The following is a 26,257-nucleotide window of genomic DNA, read 5'->3' as shown; positions in this document are numbered from 1 at the left end:
TTACATAATGTTCTAATATACAGTATGAAAAGTCAAAGTATTAATAGAAAGGAGGAATAAAATAAGATATAAATATTAATGAAATAATATTAATTGGATTAATAATAAGTATATACAGAAACGCAGAATAGTTACAGTTCACTATGTACAAAAGCACTGGGAACGCTTGAATAGTCCAAATGACGTGCAGCCTACTTCTACCATGCATTCAACGGCAGTTCATAAATCCTTTGTACCTGATCTTGGTGGCGGGATAATCTCGAATGAACGGATGTTGCGTATAAAGTTTCCCGCGTTTTCACCTCCCGACTTTGGGTTCGTTCGTTTTCGGTTGGGCACGTGATCCCAGATCAAGACGCCACGCTCAGCGTCACACCACGGAGAGCCTGAGTAGATGTACAGCTTCTTTACAGGATAATAAATGCTTATTTCCTCCTAAAATAAAAATACACCAAGGATGAAGTGTCATAAAACGCAGTGAACACGTTGGTTTGTTTGAGGCAATGACCCCTGAGTCCAGAGAGCGTCTTAAGGTTGAAGCTCCGCCCGCAGCGTCAGCCGGCGGCGCACACCGGTGTAACAAACCGAACATCCTCTTCACCACGGTTTCAGGAAGTCAGCCGGAGTTGTGGTATTGTTGCCACGGAACTCGTGAAGTGGGCTTTAAATTTTATAAACCACATTTTTTTCACCTTGAAAACAAAGTGATATTCTAAGTGTTGTGTTCGGCTGTGAGGGATTCTGACACCGTAATGCCACCTAAAAAGCGAGGCTCGGGGACGACACAGAACAAGGAGCTGAAGTCTGGAGCTGAAAGTGCTTCAACGGACAAGAAGGAGATCTCAGAGTTATCTTTAAAAAAGTAAGTTAACTTATGTTTGCACATTCAGACTGTCGACAGTCTTAGAAATTGCATGCGACGCTGTAAATAAGTTTAAACTGTACTCCGTAATAAAGCTAGCATGTGCCAGTGTTGCACTCTTGCTAGCTAGCAAATGTTATTTACCGCTAGGCTGACTAGCTTTCTCTTTAAAAGCCAGGCCTGTATTCAGATCCAATACCTTGGAGTGTTTACTATTTAAATCCTACACACTAGAGATAGAGAGTAACTGTGCATTTCAATGATTAACATGAGCTTTGACATTGTTATTACACACAACTACACCAGACGTAGACGTTTGGCTAACTCTAGCTAATGCATCACCTCTGCAGCATGTTGTGATCCCTGTTCCTGTGTTTGTGTTGTCCATGATGCTGATAGATTCTCTCTGTCTTTTGCAGACACAGAGACAAGGACTCTGAGTTTGTGAGCCTGTGTAAAGGTTTACATGTGACAGACTCGGTGTGTGACCATGCCTGGAAGCTGTGGAAAGCTGTACAAGACTCCATGGATGAAGTGGCTGTATGTATTTGTCGAGATAACAGAGACTGAATGTGATCCTGTTGGCTGTCATGTTGAAGTGAAGGTTTGGTGTTACTGTGGTTGAAGACTACTAAAAAAGACATAGGTTTGGTTGAAATGAAAAACTACTTTAGCATCCAGAACCAGTGAGTGACACAGGTTTGATGTGAGAAGATCATCTGTGAAATTACATTCAACTTAGAATGAACATGTCAACATGTCTAAATTGTATTGACCTGCAGCCTGTTGCACCAGCTGTGCGTAAGTTCAAATGTAGCCTAGTTTCAATGTAATTTCTGATTTAGGATGGAGTTGACATTCTATTAATATTTTGTGTGTTGCACCAGCTGAGATAGTTCCAACGCAAGCATACATTACAACTTAATTCTTACACTTAGCTCCTAGTATGTGTAAAGTCCTCCGTAGAGTACCGGCTGCCATGGCGGGTCATTTTGAAAGGTGGTATGATTTGGAGGATCAGGAGATGGAGAGGGTTCTCCTAGCTTTAATACCTCGGCAACGTGTTATCCGCAAGAGATTACATCCTTTGTATAAATATGATGACCAAGATTTGAGCTCCTTAGTATTATTCTTTATTCAGATCCCCATTAGCTGCGACTAACGCAGCAGCTACTCTTCCTGGGGGTCCACATAAAACAAACATAACATAAATGTACATAAAATACTAAACTTATATTTGCTCCAAACATTACAAAGAAAAACTGTGAATGCTATATAGAAATAAAATACAAAAAACAGAAACATGCTATAAACACGAAATACAACAACTGGAAATGCTACAAATGTAAGATACAACAACTAGAAATGCTACAAACATAAGATAGAAAAACTGTATTAACGTTTGTTGTAGTTGATAATTTAACCACTCAATGTCACTGTTATTATGCACACCGTAGATTAAGGCTGTAGGCTATAGTTATCACCTTACTTTAGTTTGTTTCAGCTGTTGGTCAGTTCCGAGAAGATTAAGCACGAAAGATAACAATGCATCAAAATTGGTGCTTTTCTCTGATTGGCTGCTAGAAGTGTAAACGTCATACCTGCGACAATGTTTTGGTTAGTTTGGATGTTACGGTCTACTAATTAAGATGAACCTTACGTTTCCATGGTGAAACCAAACAATGACACAACTTAAGTTACAAACTAACTAGTTTCAACGTATGGTTTAGTGAGGACTTTACACCCTAACTTAGGACACAAATTACACACACCTGGTGCAACAGGCTGCTGGTGATGTTGCACACAGTGTCTGTGTGATGCACTCACTGTTGGGCAAAGCTCTGAGTTAAAATGTCAATGAATGTTTTACTATTACCAAAGTCAAAATGCTGCTTTAGTTTTCTCATTCTCTGACAGAGGAACTTTAACACGACCTGCAGATATGGTTGCTCAGTTCTAACAGATCTATGGGTTTTTTGTTCCATCCCTCCTGTTAATTACAAAATTCACTTTCAGGATGTGAGTGATGAAAAAGTATTGCAAACTGTCATCAAGTTTATACAATTTAAAATAAATTTTTCATTTCACGACAGGACGGCCAGGCCAAGCTGTGGGGGGCTTGTCTGTTTGCGTCAGTTACAGACCTGGATGCTCCGTGTTTCACCATAACTCAGGTCCTGAAAGCAGTCAGTCTGAAGTAAGTCTGAACTATGTACTCACCCTGCATGATGTTTGTTCTGATTCTCCTGTGTAGTTCACCATCAAATGTCTTACCTGCATTCTGTATTGTTTTCAGTGTTAAGCAGTTTGTGGCTCTGGTGAAGAAGCTGGATGTGAACATGGACACTATAAGCACCAAGGTGAATTCAGCTCTGACACGACTGGAGAACAAGTACGATGTGACGCTGGCTCTCTACCAGAGGTTTGAGAAGTAAGTGAACAAGTGCACACAGAACAGGTCCTTCATTCTTGTAGAAACAGTGAGAGAAAGCTGCATTTCTTAATGATATTTGTTTTGTATTTCAGGACATGCAAGAACATCTTTGCTTTGGTTTCAGATGAAAAGTAAGTTGAGACAAAACTTTCACATCAATGAAATGTACACATAAACCACTTTTTTATTTTCTCAGTGTGATGCTGCATGATTAATGTTTCAATTTCTCTTTGAAGAGAGAGGGAGACCACACGGAGCTGCTGGACAATGTTTCTCCTTGCCAAAGGTAATGAAACTTTTCAAAGTAGGTTCAAGCCAGCGTTTCCCACATATTGACCATACCCGGACAGGCCCAAGTATTTTTTTTGGTCACCCAAGAATAATCACAAATCATTTCTACTTTTTTCTTTTTTTAAATCCAGCAAACAACCAATTAAACTTGTGCTTCCCAAAGTGTCGGCTGCAAAGGTACTGAAGGTGGGCCGTGAAAGGTCTCAGTAGAGTCCAACGTCTGACCCCCCTGTACCATTTATTAACAGACCGGATGGATAGCTGTAAATACTGTGGTCATGGTCTTATGCAGGGCGTGAAATTAACTTTTTACCTCATCTGCCTTTGGCTAGTGACCTCCAAAAATGTAACGGCCAAAAAATGTTCACCGGCCAAATAAAAAAGTTATGCCTTATTTGATTTTAAATAATTACAATGCGTTTTTATAATGAAAATCCAACTTAAAAAAGGCAAAAGGCTGCAGTTCATGCTGTGGTTTGTCAGGTCGTAAGTCAGCCAGGACCAAGGTGGGCCAGCCTTGTCAATTTTCCTGTTTTCTTTGAAATGTTGTATAGTGCACGGTTCCCACGCGTCCTAGAAAACCTGGGAAACTTGGAAAACAGTTGACCAGTTTTCCAGTACTGGAAAAATCCTGGAAAATGGGAGAAAAAGTAAAATGTCCTGGAAAATCACGCAATGTCCTGGAAAATTATTCCAATATGATTGCGTGCGACCTGACATGATTTAAAAAAACACATCCCCATTCACTAAAAGCTGAGTGCACGCTGTGTTGGAAAAGACAGCAACACAAACCGGTCCGGATGCGCGGCTTGTTTCACATCTTTTTTCCCTCACTTGGTCATAATCGTGCATTCACAGAAAACGGGGGTCTATTGTTTATGTTTTATGGTAAATTAACCTTGTGGAGTGCTCATTTGATTCAAAGAGTCTTATATTTAAGTTAATGAGTGACCAGCAGAGAGCTTGGGGGTCTGTGCCTCACAACTGCCTCACAACCCTGCAAGCTGAGAGCACAATTACTGTACTGTAGCTAGAAGGAGTGCAAACTCCAGATAGTGAAAACAAACTGAACAAAGAGCGACACAGAAACTGAACAGAAACTGCACGTTGTAGACATCGCTGATCACAACAGACATGGCCACGGAGGAAGACAGTTTAAGCTTTTTTAAACCTCTGAGAGATCTTCAAAACTTCATTGAAAATGTCCTGGAAAATGATCTTTGGAAAAGAGTGGGAACCCCGATAGTGACATTACTCCGTTCAGCTGTCTGTTCCTCTTCTTGATCGTCTCCTGCCTCTTTGGCATCTTCCTCGAAACGCCCTTCCCGCCGTGCTTCTTCAAGCAAAGGGAATGAATAGAACTCCAGTAGCTGACGTCACCCTTTTCCCAACGTACCAAATCACGACACAAGTACAGTGCGCCGCGAGGGTCAGAATAGCCTGACAGTTGGCAGAAATGGGCGAAAGTATGTAAACAAAACCTCACATGCAATACAAAATGTTTCATCGGCCACTGGAGGGTGTGTGTTTTTCTTTTACACGCCAAACTTATTATTTACCCGCCATTGGCATGAGGCAAGTGTTAATTTTATGCCCTGGTCTCATGATCATAGTACTGATTTTTCTTCTTGCACAGACTTACTGGACACGTTTTACCCTCTATGTCTGAACACCTGCAGCACTTCCCACATGCTCTGCTGCAGGTGTTCAGAGAGAGAGCGCCAACAGTAAGTTCCTCCTGATACAGGGGATACGTCTCATGTTAAATGAACCTTCTCATACTGTTGGTTGTCTGTTTTAGTTTTTGATTGTTGCAAAATGCTACGTCATCAACAAGCCTCACCCACACACGGGTCCCCCTGTTGTGTCAGCATAACACGCGTCCAACATTTCAGAACACAAGTCGGGTTATTTGTCGTTTTCATAAACTGTTTTGCTGATAAACATTGTCAAAAGATCAGAGACCTACAGGCGAGCAAGTAACGTCATGAGGCAGGTGGGACATGTTGTGTGTAAAGAGAAGAAAGCTGCGGGTGCTGCGTGTGGGTGATGAGGCGGTGGAGGGTTAAAAAAGAAAGGTGAACAAATGAAAGTCGCTTTTGAAAACAAACTTAGAACCGTTGTGGAGGGGTAAAGCACTGTTATAAATACTGTTCTAATTAAAGACCTAATAATAGGGGTGTAAAAAAATAGTGTATTTCTAGATTTTCAACCTCCCCTCCCCCGTTGCTGCTACTACCACCACTACAGGTATTTCATCATTCTGTGGGAAACATTGCAAGCTGATATCACACTTCATGATATACCTTCCACATTTCTCCCATCTTCCTCCCCTTCGTCCTTATGTTTGGCTTTGGAGCTAAAATAAAATAAAAAATAAATCACCTTTTAATTGTGCTGCATCTCTTCTGTCTGCAGGAAGGGCTTTGCAGATGGAGGATGACCTGGTCATCTCCTTCCAGCTGCTGCTTTGTACACTGGAGTTGTGCATCAAGCGCTGCCCTCCTGAGCTTCTGCAGCCTCTTTACAGTAAGTTTAGGCATCATTTACAGTATCTACCTGTAGGTCTATTTAAAAATCTTGTATACTTGTCACTGGACTCCCAAACAGACAGCTAAAGGATGTCAACACGTCTGAATCATTTGTTTCTGTTCACTCTGTTTAGGGTATTCTAAGTATAAAGGTTTATCTGTCAGTTATATTTTCCAGCAATTACTACAATACAGTTTCTTGATCCTTTCTTGATCCGTTTTTTCCTCAGAATCTGCAATCAGCAAAGTTCAGAGCCCCCTGACACGAACATCTCGTCGCAACCAGAGCAAAGCCAAAACCCGGCCTGCAGAGCCAGAAGTGGATCTAAAGCTTCTCAAAACTCTGTGCGACGAGAACGACTGCAACACAGACGAGGTCTGAGCCCTCTCTTAGAACACCTCATGTCAACATGTTTCTGTGCCATCTGTTCTGTTTGTATTTGGTCTAAAGTGCATTATAATGTATTTAAAGGTGAAGAACATATACCAGACCAGCTTCTCAGCCTTCCTGGACTCACTGGATCTATCAAGATCTCCAGATTTTCCTCAGGTATGATTTTTTTTTTACTACACCTGTGCTCCTGTTTGTTCTCCCTGCCTGCTCTTTATGTACTGTTTCCATTAGTTATCTCTTCCTGCTGGTGCTGAATGTTTGAGTATCTGACAGCTGTTGGGTGTTCTCTTTGCTGGTCATATGTGTTTGTTTTGACATACATGGTGTCAGGAACATGTTTACTCAAGCATGGGATCATCTCGGAGTATGTCAGAGGAGTATATTGCAGAGGATGTATACTAACAAAAGAGACAGGATGCTCCTGTTTGCTGACGCCGCCACACTCTTCTGAAGAGGGACACAGGACATATATATTTTACCGTTTCATTTCCCCCGTTACAGAAAGGTGGTTTATATTATTGACACACGCCTCATTTAAGTCAAGTGTGTGTCTCCATTTATTGTTCTGTGTGTACACTGAAAATTGAAAATGAATAGTGGGTAACAGGTAATGTTATGACATAGAAGTCTGTTGTGTCTTTGTCGATGTTCCTCATGTAGCTGCAGACAGATTGGAGCTTTGTCACGTCCTTTTTTAACCCTCCTGTTATGTTCGTCTCTCAAGGACAGCAATAATGTTATTGGGTCAACTTGACCCAGGGCATATTTAATTATCCAAAAGTGTCAGAACCCAAAAAATCCCAATACATTTTTAAAAATCTCATCATTAACTCCATTACTAACCGTTTAAATCAATATTTAGTGCAATGGTGTTCTTTAATTCACACAGATCATGGTTCAATGAGGATAACTTGTTTTTCTATGAACACAGTTGCAAAGAAACATTTAGTATTTGACACTTCTGACCCCTTTTAGCCTCCACTTTGACTGCAGGGTCAAATTGACCCACAACCAGTACCTATGTAATATAAACATGCGGGTGGGGGGGCTGCAAATGTGTGAAATGAACCATTTTCATTTTATACTTTGTTCACGCTTATTAAGCCAAACAGAAGAAGTTTCATAGCGAAAAAATACTTAAAACATTTTTTTTTATAGATTTTTTGGACTTTAAAAAGGGTCAATTTGACCCGCAACATAACAGGAGGGTTAATAGATACAGATATAATAAGACACAAAGAAACTCTGGCAACTAAGTTTTTAACGGAGGCATCACCTCTGTCTCCTGCCCAGGGACTACAGATGTAAATTAGCTGCTAGCTAACTCTGGTACAACTAAATTGCTGTCCACTGTCCCTGTTGAAATAAACAAACAAATATATATAAACAAACAAATATATGAATAAATAAATAAACTAACGCCATTGTAACAACTTAAGAAAAGTTTCATGCAAGTTTCCCCTTATGTCAGAGTTTTCAGATTTTGTTTTCAGATTTAGATTTTGCATCTAAAGGAGGCATTTAAGCAAAATAATATGATGCTAGATCAGAGCACAGGGTGAAGCTCAAAAATAGTGTTGATAACACCATGAGTAACTTTAAGCTACCTTATCTAACCTCAGCCTTGCATTTCCACCACAGGTGTCCGACCTCAACCAACAATATGAAGAGCACTACCTCAAGAGCAGGGACTTTGATGGACGGCTGTTTTTTGAAGGGGATGAGACGGTTCAAGCCCCTAAAGTGGAGATGTAATGCCCTCTCCTCTTCTCTATTCAATGTTCTGATGTCGACTTCAGTTTATAGAGACACGTTAAATCATCTCCCTGCTGTATTCAGATCACAGGTGGAGAGAACGCCAAAGAAGAACCTTCCAGATGAAGATGTCGTCATGATTCCTCCCCAGACTCCAATCAGGTGAGAAGAAAGAGGTCACTGCTATCACCAGTTAATTCTACATTGGCTGCTTGGCTTTTGGCTGGTGCATTTGGCAGTGCCTTGTGTGAATGACCAGATGTGTTTGAAATTGAAAAATGAAACAAAAAAACACAATATATCCCAAATGACTCACTGTGCCCTTTAAAGATTGTATAAAGTAAGGCTAATGTTTGTTTAATCTGGATATCTTTAAATTCAATCTGTTCAAACATTACAGATTTTTTTGTTTGTCTTTCTGATTTTCCTTTCTCTCATCAGAGCCGCCATGACCTCCATTCAACAGCTGAGAGGCGACCTCACCTCCACTGGAGATCAACCATCTACCAACCTGGCTACATATTTCAAAGTAGGTGGACCCAACTTTTGGCTCAAATCAAAATGGCTCACGGGAACTCGTCTCTCAACCTGACTTTGAATTTTTGTCTTGTAAACAGAACTGCACCGTGGACCCCACGCAGGACGTGCTGAAGCGTATGGAGACGCTTGGTTTGGCGTTCAGCCAGAGGTTCGGTCAGGCAGTCGGCCCCCATTGCATCACACTTGGCAGACAGGTATGAAATCACACCCCAAAACAACTGTGCCAACAGCTCCAACCAATGATATACTGATATAATGTATGTCTGTGTCTTTTGTCTTTCAGAGATTTACCCTCGGTGTCAGACTGTATTACAAAATCATGGAGTCAATGCTGAAATCGGTACTTCAATTATGTTCTATATTAAGCTATATACATTTCATAGTCATGAGGTTTCTTTGTGTTAATAAATTCTAACTATTTTCCAGGAAGAGAAACGACTCTCTGTGCAGAACTTCAGGTATGTTTATTTCTGTTTTCTTTAAATCAGTGGAAACTTTGAAGTTGTTGTTTGTTTAACTTGTTTTTTTTTAAGTGATCTTAATTTATAAGAGAGAAGTTTTTGTTTTCAAGATTTAAATTCCAATGATTTCTTTTCCAGTAAACTTCTCAATGACTCCACATTTCACACATCGCTTTTGGCCTGCGCTCTGGAGGTAGTGATGGCCACGTATGGAGGTGTGTCCAAGGATTAGCTCACTCTCATTTCATCTAAATTTGAAATATCTGTTGTAACTTTGTTGCCAGTAATACAGGTAAATGTGTTCACTTGTAGATCTGACATAAGTGATGTTTGTTTTCTCCGTCATCAGAGAGCAGTTTTAAGACCGGAGGATACAACCACGGTGGAGGTGAGGGAGCTGAAACAGACGTTTGTTTCCCCTGGATACTGGATGTGGTCGGCCTCGCCGCCTTCGACTTCTACAAAGTTATAGAGAGCTTCATCAAAGCTGACCCAACTCTGAGCAAAGACATCGTAAAACATCTGGAGACCTGCGAGAACCTCATCATGGAGAGGATCGCATGGAGGACGGTGAGTTTGCTCTCTTTTCATCTCTAGTGTGTGAGTCACTGTGTCACAGCATTTTCATTATATCAATACAAACAACACACAAAGACATAAAGGCAACAGCAAAACATCCACATTCATAAACTCAGGCTCATTACAGGAAATCACTTCTAGCTGATTCATTTAAAGTTACCATGATTTATTTAAAAACAACATACATGAAAACAAGACCAACATAATTACTGCCTCATAATGTCTGATCAGTGTTTTTGTTAGAAGGGGAGGGTTCTACATCAGTCTTATATTGACTTTTTATGAAAAATCTCTGCAAATCAATATTTCACAAACTCAGTGACAAAACATACCAGACAAAATACCACAAAATACTGATCCCGGACTGCTGCAATGTTCTGCTCTCTGCAGCTGTGGGCTAAAGTATACACATTAAACCTGTTCAACCCACTCAAATGCAAATTACATGATAAACACGAACATAACAGCTAAAGAAATGTCCACAGATCTTGCTTTTTTCATGTGAAAAGGAAGTCTGTCTCAGTGGTGTTGTGGTATGATCTACTGCAGGGGTTGCCAAACTTTTCAGCCCGTGACCCCAAAATATAGATGCCAAAGACTTGCAACCCCCCTGCCCCTCAAAGTGATGCAATGTGGCTTCATTTAGCTGGTCTGCAGAAAATTAGCCTACCTATATGAGCATGTGTCTGTGTTTCCTGTGCCTTTATGAATTAACCTACAGCTACTGATGCTTTTGATAATTAACTTTTCACTAACTCTCAACTTAGGAGTCATGTGGCAAAAAGAAAGACAGAAAACTCATTACATTTTCTGTTTTCAAGGTTTTATTTCAAGTTTAGCTACTATTTTTGTCGATATTTTTTACTTTAATGGGTAAAATTAACTATTTTTAGACAACTTAAACTCTTTTTTTTTCTTTTTTTTTGTATTTCAACAAAGAGAAGAAATAATTAATAAATACAAAAAATACAAACATAATAATGATAATAAAGGAATAATCATAGTTAAAAGTACAAACAAAAAGGAAGATAATATATTTTTAGATAACTTAAAAAAAAAAAACGTTCTGGAAGACATCTTAAGACCCCCCATTTGTGTCTGGCGACAACCCAGGGGGTCCCGACCCACACTTTGGGATCCCCTGATCTACTGTATGTCAGTGGCTGCTGCTTCCTCCACCGCCTAGTGCCTCTCTGTGCACCAGGCTGCTGGAGAAATAGTAGATGAATGGGTTGAGGCAGCAGTTGAAGCTTGCTAATGATAGCACCACTGGGTGCACAGCCCTGGTCACTTTAGCCAGGCCACAATGGGGCAGCAGCCCCACATGTGTAAATGTGTATCCCAAGAGGTTGATGTGATAGGGGACGAAGCACAGCAGGAACACAGCCAGCACCCAGTAAATAAGTCTGAGCGTGTGCTGGCGGCTGCGGCGTTTGCCGCGGGAGCGATGCCTCGGCTGACGGAGCACGCTCAGCACTCTGCAGTAGCTGTAGAGAAGAATGACAGTGGGCAGGAGAAATGACCCAAAGACTAAGCCCAGAGCCACCAGGATGATGGTGCGGTGGTGGCGAGAGGACGGGTCCAACAAGCAGGGCTGGTGTGGGCGAGCAGCTGCAGAGCGCAGAAGAGGCAGACCCATACTGAGCCCCAGAACCAAGCACCAGATCCCCCCACTTAGCAGCTGCGCCGCACGCTTTCTACGGAGAGCTGACGCAAGCGGGTGCACTACGGCCAAGTAACGGTCCACAGCAATGCACACCAGGAAGAAGATGCCCCCATACAGGCTGATGTATTTGAGGATGAATGTGAGGTGGCAGTAAGCCGCACCAGGAGTCCAACTGAGGGGAGCTTTAGCCTTCTGGTGGTAGTAGTAGATTCTTAACGGCAGAGAGATCACAAAGAACATGTCAGCAGCTGACAGGCTGATCATGTAAATAGCAGTGCTGTTCATTGCGCAGGGAGACTGACACAGTCTACGCAAAGCCAGGCTGTTAGTGGCCAACCCCAGCAGGAAGGTGACACTGTAGGACACTTGGTAGAAGGTGAAGCGGTAGCTGGTGTCCACCGTGCAGTTAAATGGAAGCAACAACGCCCTTTGAGGCTCATCTGTTATATTAAACAGCTCCATGCCTCATAGGATTTCCTGCTCCAGCACTTCAAATCACTGTGTTGCTCTCATTTTAAGAGGACAGACGCTTTGTTGAAGTCCTTTTTAAAGATGCAGTAAAGCTTCAGCTCCAGCTTCTTCTGGAGCAGTTAAACCTGCAGCAAGTAGAAATTTAATAAACATGAAATGTCTGCTGTTTTATAGAAAGTAAATATGCTGAAGTGACATGAATACACTACAGAAGCCAACACAGCTAAATTAATATTTGATATGCAAGACGGCAGGCAGACGCATTTTGACAATAAAGTTTAACTGCTGATTCCTGCTTCTCATAAAAACAGCAAACATTTCATTTCATTACAAGCAGAGTGGGAAAAATAAAGCTGTCACTATAGACCAGTATAAACTTCATTAAAGCTCCGGATCTTTCATTGAGGTGGTCAGAGGTGTTTATTCATACTTTAATTGTACGAGTAAATATCTGGTAGATGTATCTACAGTCTGACTTGCAGTTCTGATCGTAATAATTCTTTATTCTTCCATTCATTTCTACTCTGTTTGCGATGCATTATAACTTTTGGGATTTTCTTCCCACCGTCTTTGATTTCCCCCCCCCCCCTTTTTTTTTTTTGCAAGTTATTCACCAAAAATCTAGTCAGCTGAACAAGTCAACACAACACACACACAAAATGATCCGTGGGTTAAATTTGTACCACTGCCTTGGGAATTACACTACAGCGCCAACTAAAACATCATTGAATGTGGATTATAACATGAACATACACTGAAAAATTACATTTTTTAAATCACTGTTATATCAGCTTCAGTCCACTTTCAGGTTCATGTTTTTTTAATCTTAGAAGAAACATTTGATACATTTTCAAGTTCATTTTTTCTTCTCTAGTTTGATTGAAGTTGTATCTCTTTTTCTCTAGATAAACCACATTAAGTTGCCCCTTTTTGGTCTTTTGAAAAACAACTTCTGTATAGCAACTTAGTGATCAGTGTCTGATCATTATCATCATCATTTACTCTTTCTGTCTTCATTTAGTCCTTTATCCCTCAAAGCCAAAGAAACTCTCAAATTCAGTAAACAATACATTTGTCTTCTGATCATTTTAAAATCTTATCAAAATACATTCCAGTTTCTATCAAGTACTCATGAGACGATATAATTTTTCTTCTTTCCATATTTATTTATTTATATATATATATATATATATATATATATATATATATATATATATATATATATATAAATGTATGGAATGGAAGGCTGATATTTGAATAAAAGCCTGAATATATATTGAATTAAGTCTGAATATATTAGACTTTCATTCAATATATTCAGACTTCATTCCATATATTCAGATTTTAATATATTCAGACTTTAATATAGTCAGACTTTCATTCAACATATTCAGACTTTAATATATTCAGACTTTCATTCAATAAATTCAGACTTTCATTCCATATATTCAGATTTCATTCAATATATTCAGACTTTCATTCAATATATTCAGTCCATATATTTGGACTTTCATTCAATATATTCAGACTTTCATTCCATATATTCAGACTTTCATTCAATATATTCAGACTTTCATTCCATATATTCAGACTTTCATTCAATATATTCAGACTTTCATTCCATATATTCAGACTTCATCCAATATATTCAGTCCATATATTTGGACTTTCATTCAATATATTCAGACTTTCATTCAATATTTTCAGACTTTCAGGCTATTATATATATCATAATTTCCTGAACAGCTTGCTATATATATATATATATATATATATATATATATATATATATATATATATATATATATATATACATATATATGTGTGTTTGTGTGTGTGTGTAACCAGAATCTCACCTATCTAATACAGTGTATATAGAGTACATGTAAGCACAATGAGGAAAATATTAAACAGAAATACTCACTGGTATCAGGATGTCAGCGATGCAGTGACGATATGATGAAGCTGTTTATCCAGTCAGCTGGTGTTCGGCAGCAGGATCAGGTGTAAGGATGCTGTAACAGTGCACGCCTACACTTACACACAGGTCAATGTCTCTCTCTTCCCCTCTTCCTCTTCCATCCCTTCCTTCACTCTCCCTCTTCACTTTAACCCAAACCTTTTTCTAACCCAATTTTAAGCTTACATCAGCAAACCTTTTTAAGTTTATTAGATTGACTCCTACTTATCTGCTTATTAACATTTCATTTGACTGGATTGTGTCATCAGCTTTGAGATGAAGTCAGATTGTTTTGTTACCTTCTGGGAGGGAGTCATGGTTATAGCTGCTAGTTATAAACCTAGAAGTGATTGGAGTTAATAGTTAACTCTGTTTGTCAGGAATACCAACAATGCCCTGTAAAGAGGTGCTGTAATCAGACATCTGTGTGTAACTTCTATGTAGCCTTTGGACCAGTGCTCAGACTGGAGCAACAACAACCCGGTACAGGGTCAGTTTGTTGGTGTTAAAGCCTGAGAGAGAACACATTTATTCTAATATGTTTTAAGGCTTTTGAAGAAGATAAGAATGTAAAGTGGATGTTTTTACACTTAAGAAGCAGTATTTCCTCTTTAATCCGCATCAGATTTGATTTCTGTACACACAACAGACAGCTGAACTAAAGCAGCCCTCAACTAACTGAGGTTTTGGATATTAATGTAGTAATTATTAGGTTTTTATGGCATATATTATGACATATTAGCCACACCACTTCTCCCTTGTAAAATGATTTGATTTAGATAGGATTAGTGGAATAAACTGAATAGAAATGTCAAATAAATCAAGGATCCAATTCATTTTTCTTGTGCAAAAACATATAAACCTAACAGTCGTTTCATGAATGACAGCACAACTGGAGAAGAGTTGGTGGTGATGGTGTCTATTTCATTCAGTTTGCTCATATTGTGACAAAATCACATTTTTTATTATTAATAATATTAATACTAACTACTACTAATACTCATGAGATAATTTACATTTGAATAAAAATGAGTTTATCAAGTCAACCTGGAGTCACTCAGATTTCCTTTTTTTGAATGAAGCTATTATTCTTTTCAAATAGCTGCTCACTTGATATGATCCTATTTGTCTTACATTCGCTCATGCTCATTGAAACTCGGCAAAATCAGACTCAAGCAGCTGTTTCTGTCGTTTCTAAAATAGCCATGGTTAGTTTCTATTCCGCATTGTACATCAGGTCTCTTCTCTTGCAGTAACCACCAGCACGCTTTATTTTCTGTAAACGTACTTTTCCCTCCGGAGGCATGTTGTCGCTCGCCTGCTCTGGTTTCACAATCCTTCCCATCAGTATAGTCCTGATGATGAGTCTACCCGTGTCGGGGCAGACCCTCAGGCGAAGCCTCTCATAAGGAATGCAGTAGTGCTCTGTCTTGCAGCACACAGCTTTAACAAGAAGTAACAAATATTTCACATTCATTCCAGCCTCGTCGTATTCACTTTGCAGGGCGAGCTGCGTTTTCACTTCACTGTGTGGTTCATGAGATATGAAACAGATATATATGTCAGAAAGACTTTTGTTTCCCTCAGTGCTTGACACTTATCTCAGAGAAACGGTGTGGTTTGCTGCTGTGAGATCTTTCTACATTTTTAAACGTATTGACTCATTGTTTACTCATGGCATTAACCAACCGCAGCAGCAGTGTTGTTAAGTTCCTCTGTGACTAATATGGAAGACAAATGATTTGTTTGCACTCAATGACTAACTAATGGTACCCTGTTAATGTGAAATATTCACAGTACTCCACTTTATCAAACAAACACAAAGACTTTTATTGGCTTTCAGAATAAGAGATAAAACCTCTTAAAGAGCAGACGGTCCTATAAAGTGCTTGTCTTAGTGAGTAGACAGTTACTAAGAAACTGCACCGTTCAAACATTTGAAGACGTTAATACTGGTTGAGCTTTTCCAAAGTGTAATTTTCAAGACTGGACAATTTGCTCTACATAGACAATATCAGCTCATATTTGCTTGTAGCACCACGTACATGAAAATGGCATCTCCTTATAGATACTTAAACATCTGTGTTGGAAATTGTCATCACATATTTCTGCAACACATTGTCTTTTCTTCAAACGTCTCCTCTTTGGCTTGTTCCACATTTTATCGACTAAGGGATCCTCGTCTTAAGTCCCAGTCTAAAGCCTTTGTGGTGTCCAGTAGATCAGAAAGTGACTCCTTAGTAACCTGTGTGTTTGTGAGTTGTTATGATCCCTCAAGGCCACTCTGCCTCCACCTACGTCCTCTGACACAAATCAGGTTTTACTCGCAATGCTCACCGAATTACAAATCCCATTACATAATGAAGTCGTCGTCGTCAGACTGTCGACTCATTGTCAAACGCTTTGGTTCTTGGGGACTTCAGGGTCAGGCTTTTAGGTGTTGTGTTTGGACTGCTTTGCAAGCTGTCCATCTGTAGCCTGTCGAGCAGCCTGGCACCATTGTGCCAAACTGTGGACTTCCGTTTGATGGAGCTCTGGATGGACTCTGAGGTGAAGTAGTAAATAACTGGATCAAAACAGCAGTTGGTCACCGCTATGCACAAAGCGATGGGGTAGATTGTTCTGACCACATGTTCGGCATCGCATCCCTTTAGTATATTGGAGCGAACCAGGGCGTAGAAAATGAGATTGACATTGTAGGGGATGAAACAGAAGCAGAAGATGAGCAGATGCACAATAATCATCCTCAGGATTTTTGTTTTGTTGAGACTTCCTCCTCGGCTGATTGTATGGGGTCTCCTCAGTGTCCGTAGTACCATAACTGAGCAGAACACATTAAGCATCAGTGGGATGATGAAGCCAACGGTCTCGATAAACACCACCACTTTGGACAGCTCTGCTTTCCACTGCTTTTTGGAGTAGTTTTCAAAGCAGTAGTGTGCGGAGGAGTTCACATTTATTGGTGAAGAGGTATCTAAAAGGAACCCTGTTGGTATACTCCCAGAAAGAACCATTACCCACACCGCACAGCAGGCCAGTTTGGCATTCCTCTTTGTACGAATAGTCTGGGACCTGAATGGGTGCACGATGGCCAGGAAACGATCAACGCTGATGCAGGTGAGAAATAGGATGCTGCCGTACATGTTGGTGTAGAACAGCGCCACAGAAATCTTGCAGAGCTCCTCTCCAAACATCCACTCTCGCTTGATGAAATAAACAATCCGAAAAGGCAGACTGAGGACAAAGAGAGAGTCCGAAACGACAAGATTCATCATGTACGTTGTGGTCTCGTTTCGCAGCTTCAGTGTCCACCCAAAGATATACACAGCCACCATGTTGAAGAGAAGTCCAACAACAAACACCACGCTGAAAACCGAGCTGTACAAAGGGTACTTGAAGTCATCGCTCTTGGTGCAATTCATGTGATTTTGATTTTGGCCCATAACAGCCATTTGTAGAGTGCTGGTATACATGTTTAGACCCAGCTGGACCGTTCCAAACATTTAAAGATTAAAAAAAAAAAGATCCTTATTTAGGACTTGTCAGTCAAAAGATCCACGCTCAACTTGTTGAACCAGCCATGTGCTTTAGGCAGGCAACATTCACATGTCTGAAAAAAGTCCAAAACTTGTGGTAAGTGAACTTAGTATGAAACACTGAGAAAACAGCAGCTCCACGATTTACCTGCACTAGTATCCAAACTCCTTTACACGGCTGCTCTGTGTGTAGAAGCTGTCCTGTACGTCCAATAATCCTCAGTTAGGGGACTCTCCGTCTCTTCTGCCTTTTTTCATTCACAGATGAAATGTTCAAGCGTCACAGAAGAGTCATGTGCTTTTCTCTTGACATGTGTGAGCAGTCCAGTGGTTCTTCACCTCTGTAGTTCTCCTGTCTGCTCATGCAGCAGATCTTGGCAGAGGGGGGGTACACAGCTTATCCTCGCGCTTAACCTTGTAACGAGAAGAAAGTCACAGGCTCCACCACAAAGAACTCACAAGGCTGTTGAAACAGAGGGAGGGAGGAGCCTCAGTCAAAGTCCTCCCATTGCTTCCTTTGTTTTTGCTCCTACCTGATATTTGAATTTTTAGATCCTGTTAGTAATTCATAAAGCTCAGGAGTTTTCTTTACATTTAGAAACTTAAACTTCAGGATTCCTTAACTAAGTATTTGAATCATCTCATCATCTAAGAGCATTAAAGGAATGTGCTCACTCAGCAGGAGTCTGGTTTGTCTGCCTGCTTGCACAGTTTACATCTCTTGTTGAGAGCTACTGAACACATAGCTGACAATGAATACAGGATGTCACTGGTCCCAAAATGAAACAATAAATCATTGCATTGTTCTTATCAGTGTTTAATTAATAAATGCTGTTTATGCTATCATATATCAGGTGTATTTGAAATGTGTGTGTGTTGTCAGGCGGGCGTGGCAAGCATATCACAAAGAATGTTTTCACAGCGAGTCTGTACCTGCAGTCACTGTGTAAATCACTGAGTAGTAAACCACGCCCACTTCCCTGTATGAGCTCATGGCTCACTTCTGTCTCTGTGTGCACGTTGAGAATCACGTGCACCACTCGTCTGCATGTCTTCCCCACTCTGGACTTAAATGTTGTTTGACAAGTGTAAGGGGAGCATTTATACAGAGGGGTGGATTATTATCTGGGTTGGTACTGAGATGCTTTGCATTTTTGAAATAACATGATCGTTAAGTCTCTTTTTAAAGCAGACCTTTTCCATGATTGCCATTTTTTTCCCGTTGGGATATTGCAGGGTGTGTTCTTAGGGCGCCATAAAAAAAAAAAAAAAAGAACCGATGTGCTATCAGGCCATGGTTACAAATTAACCGCCAGGTTATTGCTGGTAAATTTGGCGTATCAAATGTAATTATAAAGGTTATCCTGATCACAGATGCCTGTTAACTGTTAAACCTGACTCTTATTTAGTAGAATAAAAAGCCATTGTTGACATTGTACCAGGACAATGACATTAGGAGTGCCACACCTGTTAGTGTCCTGGCCGGCTAACTTACTACATTAATACATTTATACAGACAAAGCAAACTCCACACAAAGAAGACATTGAGATAAAATCAAAGAAAGAACCACATCACACACTTTGATTAACAAATAGGAAGGTAGATGCAAAGTCAAAGGGCTGTGGCGCTGATAGATAGTTATAGAGTGCTGAGTCACCAGACAGCACACGCACAGAACATATTGTAGAGTTCTGATTAGTTGTTGCTGTTTTAAAAAGGACGTTGTGCGTGTTTGAAATGTTGTAAGTGAAAACACAAAAACACAGCAGTTTTTACTCATGACATCCGGGACTCTGTCTGAGGTTTCGTCATGCCTATAAGACTGCAGAGGTTGTGTGTGTGTGTGTGTGTGTGTGTGTGTGTGTGTGTGTGTGTGTGTGTGTGTGTGTGTGTGTGTGTGTGTGTGTGTGTGTGTGTGTGTGTGTGTGTGTGTGTGTGTGTGTGTGTGTGTGTGTGTGTGTGTGTGTGTGTGTGTGTGTAGTCAGCAATAATAATGCTACTAGTATAAAAAGTCCTCAAGCTATGAGGAAATTCAAAACTCAGCTTCTCGAGTAAAGTGCCTGTATTGTTTTTTTTTATCAAATCTTTTTTTTTTTTTTTTTTTTAAATAATGACATATTGACATTGTAATCACATTTGTAGAGTCAAGTAGGTACATTGGCCGCACACAAATTTAAGTTTGGGCATTTGTACATAAATGTACACACAAATAAAACATAATAAATACATAAATAAATAAAATAAAATAACAAAATTGAAATAAATAAAAACCCACCCCAGAACAAACTGAGACCACCAGCTGGATCAGACCACAACACAGATCCTAAGAGAGGCTAGATCTGTTCTTTCTGCCCACATTTGAACATTACACTCTTTAACCGTGATCATCCGAGCAGTGGAAAGCTGTAAGTAAACTATATTTTTTCAATTCAATTTGCATTATTGGCATGAACGAAGACATGTTGTTGCCAAAGCACATACAAGATTTATACACATACATTACATATATATTCATTATATATTATATTCATTACATATTATATATATTACATATTGTATATGCATTAAAACAATGGTGTCACCCTTACAGCATATCTCAATGTCCTCACTTGATGCGATATGCTCATAAAACCTCCACTTAAAATCAGATATTATGGGATGGTGCATCCTTCAGGCTGTGACAGGCAGACACATATTTAGCAGCCAGAGGAGCTGCTGACCCTTCTCCCAGGAGAACTGACAGTTTCTCTTCTGGGGTTAATGTTGGGAAGTTTGTTACTATTTTAGTAATTTCCCTGTAGTGGGAATCTCTTAGTAAAGAGAACTTGCTACAGTGGAGGAGGAAGTGCATCTCTGTCTCTATGTCCCCTGTAGAGCAGTGAGCACATAGACGCTGCTCTCTGGGCAGCCATGTCTGCCTGTGTCTCCCTGTCTCTACAGCTAGCTGGTGGTCACTCAGCCTGTATTTGGTCAGGATATGTCTTTGTTTTGTATATCTGACACTGTACAGATATTCAGATAATGTATAATCACGGTTTAGGGTCAAATAACAATTCATTCTACTTTGGGTCTTTGGAAAAAAAACTATATCCAGGAAAAGTGAGGATCCAGCTCTTGACCATCAGCCTATCCAGGTGTTTCCACCTCATAGCAACCAACATCTTGGCAGCAGTGAGGCCACCAAAAAAAGGTTGTTTCTGCTGCCCCACAACAGGGAGCGAGGATAGATCATTTAAGAGTAACACTGTGGCAGAAACAGGTATAGACAAGGAGAGTATTGTAGATAATCGAGAGGAGACACCATTCCAAAAACAAGCGACAGGCGGGGACTCCCAAAACATATGGATAAATGTGCCCTGAGCCCCCTGAGGGCACAGGTTACTAAAGTGCCTGTATTCTGTGGATGGGAGGATGAACTGTTTTTTTGGTGAAATTAAAACAATAAGAAACATGTCTGTGTCTCTGCAGGGCTCCCCGCTGTTTGAGCTGCTGAAACAGGAGCATGAGGGGGGAGCAGCAGAGCAGGTGGAAACTCCCGCCAGCTTCAGCCAACCGCTGCAGCACAACCACACCGCAGCCGACCTGTGAGTGAACTCATCTGAATGTCACTTTGTTGTTGTGCGAGGAAAATGTGAACTGAAAAAGCATATTATTACTGTTGTGCAAAACCACGCTGAGTCATAAGTATGAGGCCATGGTTTTGAAATAATAGTATCTGTAAAGTTCCATGACTAATCTCCCCATGAGCCTTTGTGTTTGAAGCTGTGCACCTCCTCTCATAGATCTCATTGAAAACCTTTGAATCATGGTTTAATGCTTTTCATTCATTCATTGTTTTGCAGGTATCTGTCCCCCATGCGCCCGGGCCATCGTATCCTGCCTCCCGAGTCCCCAGGCGCACCCAACTCTCAGGCTTCCTCTCAGCTTCCGACACTTCCTGCCAATCAGACTCCACGACATACAAAATCCAACTCTCTCAGCCTCTTCTATAAGAAATGTGAGCTTATGTTTAAGCTCTCACACGCTTGACTTCATTAGAAACTGGACATTTGTAAAATATTAACATGCTCCTTTAAGATAGTGTTTATGAAGACAGCTATCTTTGGCTTTCTTAATTTTACTCAGACACAATAAATCCACTTTTGTTCATTCTAATTTCATTGCCTGTTTTCGAAACCGCCTACTATACTAACTACGTACTGATTTGGCCAAAATTCAGTATGTAGTAAGTAGTATGTGAACAAGAGCAAAATCTGCAGTATGCCAAAACTCCCTGGATGTCTACTGATTCGGGAAAATTTCACAGTATGCATCGGACCAGTCTGCCTCGCATACTGTTTCCCACAATGCACAGCGCTCGTTCCGCTTTTCCTTTTTCAGACGGGGGGAACTCAGTTTTTAGGTGCTGTGAAGATTATTAAATTCCATATCAACCACTTCCTAACTTTTTAAATAATTAGTGAATGCTAAAGAAGCAGTTTCGCTATCAGCTTGGTCGTTGTTTACTTCCGCTTTCCGAATCCGGAAATTCAGTGACGTCTGGCTCAGCGTACTGCAACACAGATCAAACAGAACAGTCATACTATATACTAAATTCAAACACAGTATGTAGGCAGTACCTACTACATTACTTAGTATGTAGAAGGCCATTTCGAAAACAGCCTTTGCGTGTGCTGCGTATATCTTGAAGTCTGAGTATCTGTTGTTTCTTCCTTTAGTGTACCGCCTTGCCTATCTAAGGCTAAAGATGCTCTGCTCCTACCTGCTCTCCTCCCACCCCGAACTGGAGCCCATCATATGGACCCTGTTCCAGCACACCCTGCAGCACGAGTACGAGCTGATGAGGGACCGTCACCTCGACCAGGTGCCGAGACAAAAATAGCCTTTTATGTCTTTGTTCCTTTTTTATTCTCTCATCTTTGCATGCCTTCTCTCTTTATTTTCCTCTAACTGCCTCTTATCTGTCCTGCAGCTCATGATGTCTGCCATGTATGCCATATGTAAAGTGAAGAGTGTTGATCTGCGCTTCAAGACCATCGTCACAGCGTACAAGAACATGCCAAACACCAACCAGGAGGTGACGCCTTTTATTTTCTAACTGTTACTGCATCTGCCTTTTACTGTTCCAATTACACGCTGTGTTCAGTTATGATCTTCATCTGTGTATCTTTGTGTCACACTGTGCTTTGCAGACTTTTAAGCATGTGTTGATGTCTGAAGGCCACTATGACTCCATCATCGTCTTCTACAACCAAGTGTTCATGCAGAAGCTGAAAACCAACATCTTGCAGTATGCGTCCACCAGGGTGAGACCTCATCACATTCACTGATCACATGACATGTATGCATGTCTGCTATACCTTCTGATTGCCTGTGGGTTTGTTTGTTTTTCCAGCCCCCCACCCTCTCTCCTATCCCACAAATACCACGCAGCCCCTACAAGTTCCCAAACTCCCCCCTACGCGTGCCTGGAAGCAACAACGTGTACATCTCCCCCCTGAAAAGCTCCCGCATGTCTCCTGGTATCATGACTCCTCGCTCCAGGTCAGTTCTGCATAATATGTAAGATTATTGCTCTGCTCCTGTTGCACACGACTTTCTTATCAGTGTCCATTTGTCTTTGTTGTTTTCGCAGAATGCTGGTATCAATCGGAGAATCTTTTGGGGTACGAGCCTCTTTTCTTTCTTGGCTTTTAAGGACATTAAAGGAAGATCTGAGTTTGCTTTATGTCTCTCTCACTCACTCTGTTTTTCCGTTACCATCCGCAGCTGTCCAACCGGTTCCAGAAGATCAACCAGATGGTAAACAGCAGCGATCGCTCCTTTAAGAGGACTTTGGATCTCGGCTCCACCCCAAAACCTCTGAAGAGGTTACGGTTTGACGTGGACGGACAAGATGAGGCTGATGGCAGGTAAGTGATAAATGGTGCTATTTTTGTTTTTTAAGTAAAGCTTAAGACGGGAGTATAGAAGGCACTCAGTGTGAACACATTATACAGGTATGTACTAGGGATGTACACAATTTATCGATTAATTGACTGTTAAGAAATTACTCGAGACATCATGTGGTCTCATATTATATTCATCTATCAGGGAGGTGTTTTAAGTTTAAAGCATGTTTCGATGTGAATCAGCTGGTTAATGGTATTGCACACAGCGGAGACGCTCAACTGGCGGCTGCGGCTGTTCATCAGGTCTCCGCTTTTTAAAGAGGATCGATACGCAACTGCTGCCAACAACGACACGAAGGTTGATAACTTTAAACAGGACATTTCTACCTTTAGATACAAATCCAACAGACTGTTGGGAATTGCTAGTACGCTTTGTTTGCAGACCAGCAACATCAGAGCCATCTGAGCTTTTCTGCAGCTGGACTGATTATGACCCAGTTGCGCTCCCGGCTGACACCTGACCGAATACACGTTTATTTTGCTCAATAAGAACGACTAGACAGAAAACTGGACACTGTGAGTCTGAAGTACTTTTCTGTTGGTATTATGAGGCTTCACTTTATAAGACTATGTCCGTGGAGAATATTTTAATGAGCCTGATCGTTGATAATCAGTGTTAAACATGTACCCGTCAGTTATATTCATGTTGTTGCTGTAGAAAATAGAATTTAGGTGGAAAAAGCGTATTTGGCCTTGTTCTTGACATAAGAATAATAATGTTTTTTTTTTATTGATTAATCGATAATTGATCGTTAACATTTCCAAAAATCGATCACGGAAAATACTTAAACGGTACATCCCTAATATGGACGAAGGGAAGGAAGATGGAGAAATGTGGAAGGTATATCATGAAGTGTGATATCAGCTTGCAGTGTTTCCCACAGAATGATGAAATACCTGTGGTGGTGGAGGCAGCAACGGGGAGGGGAGGTTAAAAATATTGAAATACACTATGCTTTTTTTACACCCCCTATTATTAGGTCTTTAACTAGAACAGTAATTATTAATTGATAATTGATTGTTAACATTTAAAAAAAATCTATTACAGAAAATACTTAAAATGTACATCATGGATATTGAATTGAAGCTCACTTCATGTGTTTTCACCAACAGCAAATCTGGAGGAGATTCTACTCTGATACAGAAGCTAGCAGAGATGAGTAAGTGCATGACATTTTCTTCATTCAGTTCCTTTTTGGCCTTTTTACATCTCCCACTGACCTCACTCCTGTCTCTCTGTTAACCCTGTGTCTCTTCCATGCAGGCTCTACTCGCAATCGCATGCAGGAGCAGAAGATGAAGGAGGATGCAGAGTTGAGGAAGGAGTAACTCTGAAAGCTACTGAGCTGACCTGCACTGTTTGCCACAAAGTGAAACATGAGTTTCTCTGTACATTTAGGATTGGATTTTTAGTTTGTATTTAACTTTGAGGAATAATATGTGAATATGGAGGACCTGCTCCTCTTTTTTTGTTGTTGTTACTTTAACCAAGTGTTTTAACTGAATAATGACTGATGGTGAGTTTTAATTTGGACGTGTTGGAGATTAATGTTTTGTTTTAATAGCGTTATTAACATTGTGGGTGCTAGAGAAAAACTTTCTCTTGGGAATCTCTCAGTTGGGAGGAGCGTTGTCACGATACATTGCTGGTTTTGTTGATGAAGTCTTTGCACCATCGGGGGCGTCACAAGTTGAGTTCCTTCTTTTTTTTACAGTCTTGTCACATTTGAAAGGTTTCGATCATGAAGTAACATTTTCAGTGTTAAATCATGATTACTTTCATTTAGCTGTCAGCCTCTGAGGGAAATCACTCTGTGTTTTCATGCAGAACGTTTACCTCTTCAAGTGAACATTTTAATATTGTAGGAAACTTTATACTGTGCAACAAAGCTGGAGCTAAAGAGGATTAAACATTTTTTTTAAAGGAAATCTTGCATGACTCACCCTCAGCTTAAATTCATGCATTTTAACGGATTTCTTCATGGGTCATGCTTTTCTTCAGTGTATTGTTTTACAGTTTATTCAGCGGTTTTAAAAAATCATACATCAAAATGAAACCTCCACTGAAGTGTTTCAACTGAAGAAACACTTTAGTGTTCAACTGGATTCTTCAGTATATTGTTGGTCAAAGTTCTGAGAGGGTTTTTGAGCATTTAAAAAAAAAAGGGGGAATTATTGCAGCAAAGCACCACATAAAGCTAATTATAATGTGGATTACACTCCAGAAAAAAACATTAACATTGGGGAAAAAATAGAAATATCAATGATCAGATGTCTTAATAAATGTCTTTCTACTGGTCTTTTTTAAAGTAGTTATTTGAAAGTGTGGGAATTATTTCTTTTAAAAACTATCATTTTGCTCTGGTACTTCTTTGCATAGACTTCACTACATGCAGATATATCGGCCCTTATATCAGCCCTTGCTTTCTCAATGTCACTGATTCCCCTACATTTGTGGTCAACAGTATTTAGTGATTAACAAGCATATAGGCTGACGTATTGAGCTTTAATTTGAGGGATTCAGCTTTTTATTTCCTTTCTGAGAGGACTGTTTTCTGTTGTTTCACTTTTTACGCTATCTTATTCAGGTTTTGTGTACGCTTTCGCCTGATACACTTTACAGAAGTGCTGCTGTGCACTGTGCAAAGGTTTACTCGCAGCCCAGGTTTAGTTTTCACAAAACTACCTCTGAGTAAAATTACTTGCAGACATGTAAGTGTACTTATTGTCATTAACACCTCCTATTTATTGTGAGTTCCTAGATTCCGATGTGGAAATTGTGCTTAGCCATATTTTGAACATCACATTGTCACTTTGGAGACAAC

General features: G+C 40.3%; 2 protein-coding genes across 2 annotated transcripts; one reads left to right on the top strand and one right to left on the bottom strand.

The window, feature by feature from the left end:
• Positions 1–334: 334 nt before the first annotated feature.
• On the top strand, positions 335–25,744 carry rb1 (retinoblastoma 1). Its single transcript, XM_034683490.1, has 27 exons — positions 335–862; positions 1,282–1,402; positions 2,956–3,059; positions 3,159–3,293; positions 3,389–3,427; positions 3,533–3,582; positions 6,006–6,116; positions 6,349–6,494; positions 6,591–6,668; positions 8,154–8,263; positions 8,352–8,429; positions 8,709–8,796; positions 8,885–9,001; positions 9,091–9,147; positions 9,234–9,265; positions 9,407–9,483; positions 9,618–9,838; positions 20,950–21,065; positions 21,324–21,478; positions 22,200–22,345; positions 22,454–22,558; positions 22,674–22,787; positions 22,877–23,025; positions 23,117–23,147; positions 23,251–23,393; positions 24,546–24,592; positions 24,697–25,744. Exons 1-27 carry the CDS (start codon positions 753–755, stop codon positions 24,759–24,761), a joined length of 2,745 nt encoding a protein of 914 aa, XP_034539381.1. The 5' UTR covers positions 335–752; the 3' UTR covers positions 24,762–25,744.
• On the bottom strand, positions 15,785–17,936 carry LOC117812605 (lysophosphatidic acid receptor 6-like). Its single transcript, XM_034683491.1, has one exon. It carries the CDS (start codon positions 17,445–17,447, stop codon positions 16,320–16,322), a length of 1,128 nt encoding a protein of 375 aa, XP_034539382.1. The 5' UTR covers positions 17,448–17,936; the 3' UTR covers positions 15,785–16,319.
• Positions 25,745–26,257: the final 513 nt, after the last annotated feature.

This window comes from Notolabrus celidotus, chromosome 5 (genome assembly GCF_009762535.1).
Source record: "Notolabrus celidotus isolate fNotCel1 chromosome 5, fNotCel1.pri, whole genome shotgun sequence".
NCBI lineage: Eukaryota > Metazoa > Chordata > Actinopteri > Labriformes > Labridae > Notolabrus > Notolabrus celidotus.
The sequence above is the reverse complement of the archived record's forward strand: the minus strand, read 5'-3'. Positions and strand labels throughout refer to the sequence as shown.

Bases quoted from the DNA above. Each gene is read 5' to 3' on its own strand.
- LOC117812605 (XM_034683491.1), bottom strand. From the start codon at position 17,447: ATGTTTGGAACGGTCCAGCTGGGTCTAAACATGTATACCAGCACTCTA.
- rb1 (XM_034683490.1), top strand. From the start codon at position 753: ATGCCACCTAAAAAGCGAGGCTCGGGGACGACACAGAACAAGGAGCTG. The intron at 9,148-9,233 runs GTACTTCAATTA...ACTATTTTCCAG, and splicing joins TGGAGTCAATGCTGAAATCG to GAAGAGAAACGACTCTCTGT. The intron at 22,788-22,876 runs GTGAGACCTCAT...TTGTTTTTCCAG, and splicing joins TGCAGTATGCGTCCACCAGG to CCCCCCACCCTCTCTCCTAT.